Here is a 9881-nt window from a genome sequence, read left to right on the forward strand (position 1 = left end):
AACACTCTATATTTGGAGAAATTATTGCATACGGACACCGCATGCATCTCAGGGATCCTGACAGGATTATTTCAATTTTTTTTAATTTAAGTGAGCCCACCGAAATACATCATGACCAATCGCATGATTTACGGTCAGGATCGGACACCGCACGCATCCATATGAAATAATTTTTCCTATATTTGTCATATTTACCTATTTTTTGGACCGAGTGTGGTGAGCATTGTGTTGCATGAGTTATTTTATCTCATTTTAGAAATTAAAATATATTATTTAAAATAAAATAAAAATAGTAATAATAATAACAACAGCGAGTCGGGAGAAAGAGGCCGATACTACACTTCGTTTCTTTCACCTCTGCACCTCCATGTCTTCCTCGCTTTCCTGCGCCTCCACTTCTGCAAGCCTCCCGTTCCCCGTCTTCAAAATCGCAAAACCAAATCTACTATCGATCCCAATTCGATGTATTCCAGCTAAAACATCCCGGTTTCTCGTCTTAAGAGCTATTCGAGAATGGCGCGAGTATGAGGATGCCGTGAGGGAGAAGGACCTCGCTCGAGCCCTACAGTTTTTGAAAACGATGAATACCATTCGCAATCCTATTCAATCCAGTGCACCTACCTCTTCTACTCCTTATGCACCCGCGAAACCTTCCGCGTCTTATATGCTGGACCTCCCCATGCTGGAGAAGGACTGGGAAGTGTTGGACACTTGTCTCAATGCAGATGATATGAGGTTGGTTGGAAGCGCTTATGAGTTTTTGAAAGGTCGTGGGTTGCTGGAGAACTTCGGAAAATGCAGAAATATTGGTAAATTTAAACCTCCTTTTCTTGTTCTCGGTATTATTCACGTAACGGGGAAGTGGCTTAGAAACATTCAAGAGGGTTTGATTTGTTTTTTGATGTTGATTTTTTAGCCTTTTGCTTTGTATGCTGAATGGCTCGCGGTTTGCTATTTTTTATTCATTCAAGTGCTGATTTGGTTGATTGAAGTTAGGAAACATGATTTGAAAACAGTGAAGTTTGTTTGATCCATCATTTGCTTGAAAGACGGAAGGGATACCAATGCTCTAGTTATCAGTCTGGCAACGGATTTAGAGCAGAATTTAACCTGTATGTAGGCTAAATTTTGCCAGACGGTCATTTTGGACAAAATAAAGCCGGGGATTTGATAAATCCAAATTTCACAGTTAGGCCCTAATCCCAGATTTACTAAATCTAATCCCAGATTTACTAAATCCTAAGAATCGGTGGATTTACGGGATTTGGAGGAAGAGCTATTCAATTTGCTCTACTTACTTGCCAAATAGTTATGCTATATTTACAGGATTTAGTAAATCCGTATCCAAACAGTTTTTCGGATTCTGTACACACTGAAAATGCCAGCATAAATCTCAAAGAGAAAGATCAACCAAGATGAAAGAACCTCCTCTTAAAGTAAACAATTAACCGACGATTCAAGGCCGAGCATGAAACCGCGTATCCAAAACCCGCCCAAGTTGAGGGTCCGACTTGATTGACCATGTAGCGTTTTTTGAGTCATTGGTCGGTCTAGTTAACCACTCTGTAGGAGTCGGCCCTCTCATGGTTTAATGGTCTGCCGAAACCATCTCGAGTTACTACAAGTTTAAAAAGCTCTTCATTTTGCACTTCTCAAACGTGCAAAAACCAAGTAAGGACTCAGACACCTTGTTTGACGTTAAACAAGGAGAAAATGAGAGCCTTCGGGCCTACATCATTCTTTTCTAGAATGAGATGTTAGAAGTGAGAAATCTAAAGCTAAATAGCCGGAACAACCCTGAAACAAGGGATCTGAAGTAAGAGGTTTATGTATGATTTAAACTTGTCACTTTTGCAGAAGTGCTAAAAATGACAAACGAGCACATACTCGTTGAGGAAGATCACTAGGACTCTCCGGAGGATAAGCCAGGATCGTCCAAATTCCCCTGAAAAAAAATGGAAGGATAAGGGTGAATCACAAAGGGCAGGGGACAGCCAGTCCTCCAATAATCACCCAAGCAGTGAGCCGTGATCCTTAGTCCCGGGATCAGTGGGTAAGTAATTGGGGGCACTATGATCCGAAGCGACACTCTGACCCGTGATCGGCCCGATATTATGAGAAATGCATGTCCTAACACCACCCCTCAATGTGTGAATGATTGAAATAGTTCATGTCATCCAAAACAAGGACTACTTTAAACTGGTACAACCACTATAAGCGCCCCCAGCTTTGCAGGACTCGAAGAGCTGCTGTCAGTACCACAACGACCACGACCATGACAAGGAGGAATTCCGTTACATCTGGAACTTGATCGAGGAGCTCATTCGCGCCGAGAAGTTCAAATAGTTTGTAGCAGTCAACACAATTGTGCACCGACAGGGCAAGGCTCCAATAGTAGAGCCCCCAAACGGACTTATTCGAGTAAATTAGGTCCGTGTGGCAGGAATAATCCCAACCATCTTCGGGGAGGGTGGGGGACAGACCCTCTGACCTGAACCAACAATGTTCCGTTGAGGTATGCTCTATCATCTCATAGACACGTAATCATTTACCCATTATCCCTTATAGACACAGATCTCCCGCCGAAGGAGAATCCCTATAACGAGACAATCGTTGTCACAACACAGATCAACAACTATCATGTGGGTAGTATCCTCGTTGATACTGGGAGTGCGGTGGGCATCCTGTTCAAGACGGTGTTTAATAAGATCGGCTTGAAGACCGACTGGTTGATAGCACCGACCAACCTGCTATTCAGATTTTCTGTGGAAAGGAAGGAGGCGTTGAGCCTTGTCGCCCTCTCCATCTTTTGGGGAGAACCCGAGAAGCAGTACAACAGTACGGAGGATTTTCTCGTAGTTGAATCTCCGCCAACCTACAATGCTATCTTCGCCGGGCCACTCCTGAAACTATCGGGTGGTAACTTCTACCTACCATGTGACGATAAAGTTCCCGGGCGATGGGAAAATAATTATGGTCCAGAGAAACTTAGAGCAATGTAGAAGCTGCTATTTACGAGCAGCTTCGAGCGTTGACCACAGAACACTTGACATTCAGATCCATGTCCTCCGATCACTACTGTCTGCCGCAACAGCCGACAGCCTCTGCATTTCGCATCCCTGCAATTCACATCCCTGCAAGCCATGGCCACTGTTCACCATCGAGTGTCGCCTCCAATAGCCACAGTAGGCTATTTCGTTAGCTTGGGCTCCGTCCACTGCCACCTCTGACCAACTTTGGTGGCCATCGCTGACTACCTCTGATCGTCGCGTCAAGCTTTGGTTGCCGCCACCTCTTGCTAACTCCAGCAGCCGCCACCCTCTCACCGCCACCCTCTGATTGCCGACCAACTTCAACATCTACCACCTTTAGCTAACTTCAGTAGTTACCGTCAGCCACCTCTGCTCGCTAGCCTCCACCTCCAGCCATTGGTCTCCACAATCTCCGACCATTAGCACAACATGACTCGTCCTCCGGTCATCGACGCCTCTACAACTCTGGCCACCTCCGACAGCCAGCTCTTACCTCTGCCGACACCGACACCGTTCCCTCTGCAACAAAAATATTTCAATTTTTTTGAAATCCAAGAGATTCAAACCCACAACCTCACACAAATGAAAACAACTAGTTGTCAACTGGACTAATTGACTTTCTTTATGTGAACATACACTATAAATATGCACACCAAATAAATAACTTTTAATTCTCTATGAGAATCGAAAATACTATAGATACTTCCACACTTCATAATAGTCCATACATTTGTTCAGAATCTTCCCGAACCTTCTAAAGCATTTTTCAAAGCTGTGGAGATAACGTAAACTCATGTTGACTTATAATGTATATATTTTTCCCCGAGCAGAGTGAGTGATCAAACTTAGTCATTTGGGATTCTTTATTTTATTTCTAACTAATGTGAGAACTTAGAATGCTCTTTGGCACTACTTAAGTCTGCCATTCGTGATATTCTCCCCTTCCTATCCCGATAATGCTCTCATCCCAAATCTCTATGGAAATCATCTATTTTATTTCGAATTTCCATTGAGCTTCCTCATTCTCTTGACTTGCCTCATTATTGGGTAACCCGCTTCCATCAAACTAAGTACTTGTGCTTTGGAGTAGAAGTCCTTTGTGAGAGTCAATCTACCAAGATTCACTTCACCTCGTGATCATACTAAATTTTCTTATGAAGTGATCTATGTTGAGACTACTTTAAACTTTGATTATTCTTGTTAGTGTGGAAGGGCTTAAGCATACTCATGTGGAGCATTAGATGAAGTTTGACCTTTATCTAGAGCTTGTTCTAGTAGGAGACCTTGCCAAAATGCTTCATAACTCAAAAAGAGCCCTTCGTAGTGTGATGAATCAACCCTTTGTCTCTCTTCTTATGGAAGTCTACAGCTTTGCCAACATCAAAACCCTAGCTTAGTTCTCTATATACATTTCTCCTGACATGCACACTTCTTTTGCTTTGCTTCTATGTGCAATCAATATTGCGCCAAGTTAATTTGATTCTTTAGCTACTTGGGGAAAAATTGCTTGAACTTAGGTTAATATCCTTATAGGCTATTGCAACTGCACCTATCACCAATAATTACTACCCTGTTGCCGTCTTAGACGGTCATTCAAGTTGATTGATTGTGCTTGATCTGCTGTTGAACTTTTGAATGGTGCAACATCAACCTCATTCTGCTAGATTTACGGCCAACTCGCAATTAGAATCTTCATGATATAAGTGGGGCTCTGTTCAGTCGGGTTTCTAAATGGCTTCATAACCCTTCACCGGTAATGTGTGAAACCTTTTTTACTAAAGTTGCAAGCTTTGCCCAATTTGGGCACTCTGTGCTTTTTTTGCGTTATCTCATGGAAGGCATTTTAATGGTAAACTCAATAGTAAATCTTTTCAATACTCTATTTACTATTGCATAGAAAACATTTTACTAAACTGTCGTGAAAGTCAAACCAAATTCATTCAACTTTATGAAAATTAAGCATATTGCTAAGTTAGTCTCTCCTTTGTCAGAGAAAGGATAATGTCAGAGAATGTAATTACCAAATTTGATATTTTCTGCTGTGAGAAATGACTTCACAACCTATATGAGTGTCCTTGTTATGGGGTCATGTGTTTTTGGTATCTCTTTTTATTCTTGTCCAAATTCACTTGCATTGGAACAGAATGAAAGCATTATTATTCGGGCATTTACATACATACGACCCAGGTCCTATGTATTTACATATCTAACACGTAAAATTTACTTTTTACTTCTGTACCACCCAACATTTTCATATCACATAAAAATACCGCCATTTTAATCTCTAAAAGCGAAATACAACATGTCATACATAGCTTAAGTGGTATGTTGGTAAAAAGTGAAGTTATAGATGTTAGATGTCTAAATACTTAAGAATTAAGTGGTATGTTTGCTAATCTTTCTATTAATTAAATTTAAAGTCCTTAAGAATATACAATATATACTTGTACTTGTTATCTATTACTCATGGATGCCTAGATTGTATGATTTCTCATTATGGACATATAATGCTGTTGATATTTGCAGTATTTTTCCATGTTACCAATGGTTCTATATATAGCTCGGACAGCTCCTTCACTGAGTTTTTTTCTAATACTGTTGAATTTCATGTTTTTTTTTTTGCTCTGCAGTTCTAGATGGAACAAGAGAGGTCACACCAACAATTTTAAAACAATTTACTGGCTTGGAAGGTAAAGCATATCCTGTGGATGTCTGCTAATTTTAGTATTCATTCTCAAGATGCCAGATCATACTTGAAAATGATTAATGATTGGGTATTTTCAAAAAACCAGATGTTGTTTCCTTCCTACTTTTGTTGACAGCACTATACTACTTTATTGTGTTTCTTGGGTTCCTTTTGCCGTTTCATCATCACTTTTTTTTATCTGAACTATTTTGTTGGTTTATGAATCTGCACTTTTTTTGTTTTTTCTTACTGATTGATGTCTGGCATGTTAAACATGTTATTCACAAATTATTTTAAACTTTATCAATATTATCGTAGGCCTCCGCCTTTTTCTATATAATCTTCTCACATTAATTCTCCAACACTAGATAGTCAAATAGTGCATTTTTTATCATTTTTCTCCATAGATGTCACTCAAACTATTCTTCTAATATAGTCTTTATTTAATTTATTCTTTCTAGTTTTATTTTATCCGTCTTATTATTCTCATTTTTCTAAGGGTACGTTTGGGGCAGCTTATTTGGTGTGGTGGCGTTTCGAAAACACACCTGACCTGTTTGGGTAAACTGCGTTTTGACAGCTTATGCGTTTTCAAAATGCCAAAACAACGTTTTCACACCGCACTTATCTAGGTGCGCTGAGAACTTTCTGACAGCGGTCTGACTTTTCCAAAAAAATAAAAATTTGTAATAGTCATCGCACCTAGCTTACCAGCAGATTATTTTTAATCAGCTTATCAGCAAATTATTCAATAAGCTGCAGCTGCCTCAAACAATCCTAAATTTAATTTGTACGTTGACTACTTTTTTTATTTGTCAACATTTGAATTCATGCATCATCTGTTAAATGTGGAGTCCTATTTCTCGCTCTCGTCCGCCTATTCATGCTCTCGATCGCGGCCAGTCGCGACCCGCTCTTGCATGGCGTCAATTCACGAACAACACCAATCGCTCTCGCCTTCCTCTGCCGCGAAACGAAGCATCCCTTCGCTCTCTGCTGTTTCGCGATAAAAGGAGCAACTCTCCTTCGGATTTGGCACGACCCCCTTTTGGTATTCTTCTTCGATAGTTCTGCTTCCACGGGACAGAGGAAGATAAGTGCAAACAGTAGTTTCTTGCGACAAAAGGGAGAAAAAAGAAGAAGAAGAATATTGCTCTCCCTTGACTTCTTCTTGGTGGTTTGTGGCAGAAGAGAAATTGAGTTTATTTCTCTTGTACGTTTTTCATCTTCTTCGGTGTGTATCTCAGTGTAGAGAGAGAAGAAGAGAGAGCGAGGAAGTGAGAGACTTTCTTCTGTAAGTCGAGACGATCGATTGGTGTAAATTTCTCTAGTAAAATCTTCTGCAACTCCGTGGGCGTAAAAAAATTGTCGAACCACGTAAATCTGTGTGTTCCGCTGTGTTACTGTTTTATTGTGTGAATTTTCTCGTTCTATTTTTCACTTCGTCGTCGATTGGTGTCTTTTCTATATACCACAATAACTTGTATCAGAGCCCATTGTTTCGGAACTGAGGAAGACGATGACTGCAGATGAAATAAATGTTTCAGTGATCGAGAAATTTGGTGGCACATATTTTGGTTGCTGGAGGATACAGATAGAGGACTACCTCGATGAGAAGAAACTTCATCTTTCGTTTTTAGGGAATTAACCTGAAATGGTGGATGAGATTAAATGAAATTTATTGGAATGATAGGTTCTGGGGGTTATTCAATTGAATATGTCGAGGTCCGTTGCATACAATGTCGTCAAGGAGAGGACGACTGCAGATCTCATGACAGCCTTATCAGGTATGTATGAAAAACCATCGATGAATAACAATGTGTACTTGATGAAGAAGTTATTCAACTTGAAGATGACTGAATTTGTTTCTGTTGCTCAACACCTGAATGATTTCAATACTATTACAAATTAATCTTCGTCTGTTGAAATTGATTTTGATGATGAGATACGTGCGTTGACATTGTTGGCATTATTGTCAAATAGTTGGGAAGCCTTGAGAATGGTAATTAACAGTTCTGCAGATAAATCTAGATTGAAATATGATGATATTCATGATTTGATTTTTGCTGAGAGGTGCACAAAAAAGGTTCTGACGAGATCTCAGGTACGAGTTCAGCACTGAATGTTAATTGCAGAGGAAGATCACATGACAAAAACTCAAATAGAAAGAGATTAAAATCAAAGTCTGGTCAACAAATAACCTGCTAGAATTGTGGCAAAGTTAACCACATAAAAATGAACTGCAGGAATCCTAAGAAGAAGAAAAATGATAACGCAAATGTGGTATCTAAAAAAGTACAAGATGCACTACTGCTGACAGTTCATAGTTCTGTTGATAACTGAATATTTGATTAAGAGGTTTCTTTCCATACAACATTCCATCGGGAATTGATGCGAAATTATGTTGCAGGTGACTTTGAAAAAATATATCTGACAAATGAAGAAGCGTTGAATGTGGTAGATAGTGGATCCGGGGCACCTATTTCTATTGTTCCACAAACAGATTGTGGAGAACCACATAACTATGAAGAAATCTTGTAAAATGAAAATTCGATCAAGTGAGAGCCGACAGAACCTTCATCAGGGAAGAAAACATTACACAACAAGTGAGTGTATCAGATGAAGACTGAGCTTAATGACAGTAAGAGGTACAAGACTAGAGTTGTTAAAAAAGGCTTTCAGCAGAGACATGATATTACCCATGCAATAGTTGCAAGCAGATACATAGGTAACCCAGAAAATAGCTTGGAGGTGCAAGACTATGTTTACATATGTTGACTAAGAGTGTTTCTCTTGAGAAACTGAATTTGTTCGCAACTTTAGTTGGTCTTTTGGTTTGAAGACAGAGGCTTTGAGTTGCAGAGGTGGATGATTCATGTTTGAAGAAAATGACGACACCGCCAGTGGAGGATATCAGTTTAAGGAAGGAGATCTTGTTGCATGTGTATTGGTCTCTAAGTGAGAGATTTGTTAAATGTGAAGACCTATTTCATGCTCCCGTCCACCAGTTCCCACTCCCTATCGCGAACAGTCGCGACACGCTCCCGCCTGGCGTCGATTCGTGTATAGTGCCAACCGTTCCTGTCTTCCTCTGCTGCGAAGCGAAGCATCCCTTCACTCTCTGCTGTTTCACGATAGAAGGAGCAGCTCTCCTTCAGATTTGGCACGACCCCCTTTTGTTGTTCTTCTTCGGCAGTTCTGCTTCCACGGGACAGAGGAAGAGAAGTGCAAGCAGTAGTTCTTTGCGACAGAAGGAAAAAGAAAGAAGAATAAGAAAATTGCTCTCCCTTGGTTTCGTCTTGGTGGCTTGTGGCAAAAGAGAAATTGAGTTTTTTTTTCTCTTATACATTTTTCATCTTCTTCGGTGTGTATCTCGGTGTAGAGAGAGAAGAAGAGAGAGTGAGGAAGCGATGGACTTTCTCCTGTAAGTCGAGAAAATCGACTGATGTAAATTCTTCAAGTAGTAAAATCCTCTGCAACTTTGTGGACATAGACAATTTATCGAACCATATAAATCTGTGTGTTCCGCTGCGTTACTATTTTCTAGTGTGAATTCTCTCATTCTATTTTATATACCCCACAACATCATCACCAACCTAATTATAATTTATAAACTTTATCTTTAATTATCCATGATATTGACTTTTCATATAATAACCTCTGTCGATTTCTCCATTTTAATTATGAAGTCTAACTACAAAGGTTATATTCTCATTTTATCCACTTTTTCGTAAATAATGGATCTAAGATAGATAGAACTATCACACTTAAGCATCAACTCATCTTTTAATAAATTCGATTGATAACTATTAAGATCAAACCACGAAAATTGCATGACATATACTAAGTTTATGCCATTTATCTTCTAAATATTTTTTTCATTGTTGCAATTTTTTCACTTAGTTTTGTGTATGTTTCATGTATTAGAATTCTCATCTGCCAAGGAATACGCCCCTACTCTTTGGCTCCATAGCTAATATTGAAAACAAAGTGATGCGGGATGAAGTGGGAAGGGTTTATAATGTAGTGATGCAAACATCAATCACACAAATATACATATTAATCAGTCTATGGATTATGAGTCCGTATATCAATCCAACAAGGAACTACTTAATTTTTGATAAAGATAAATTTATAAATTACTAATAGGTCTAGTTAGAAAT

At 39.5% G+C, this 9881-nt stretch overlaps 1 protein-coding gene across 2 annotated transcripts in view; it reads left to right on the forward strand.

Moving 5' to 3' along the window:
* The first annotated feature begins 327 nt into the window (after positions 1–327).
* LOC110025592 overlaps positions 328–9881 on the forward strand; it is a 22922-nt gene continuing 13368 nt past the window's right edge. For both annotated transcript variants that reach the window (XM_020726150.1, XM_020726151.1), the window contains exons 1-2: positions 328–809; positions 5663–5722. In XM_020726150.1, the coding sequence (XP_020581809.1) occupies positions 368–809; positions 5663–5722 (502 nt within the window). In that variant the 5' untranslated portion in view covers positions 328–367. The remainder of the gene's footprint in view (positions 810–5662; positions 5723–9881) is intronic.

Source organism: Phalaenopsis equestris, unplaced genomic scaffold, assembly GCF_001263595.1.
Source record: "Phalaenopsis equestris unplaced genomic scaffold, ASM126359v1 Scaffold000309, whole genome shotgun sequence".
Taxonomy (NCBI): domain Eukaryota; kingdom Viridiplantae; phylum Streptophyta; class Magnoliopsida; order Asparagales; family Orchidaceae; genus Phalaenopsis; species Phalaenopsis equestris.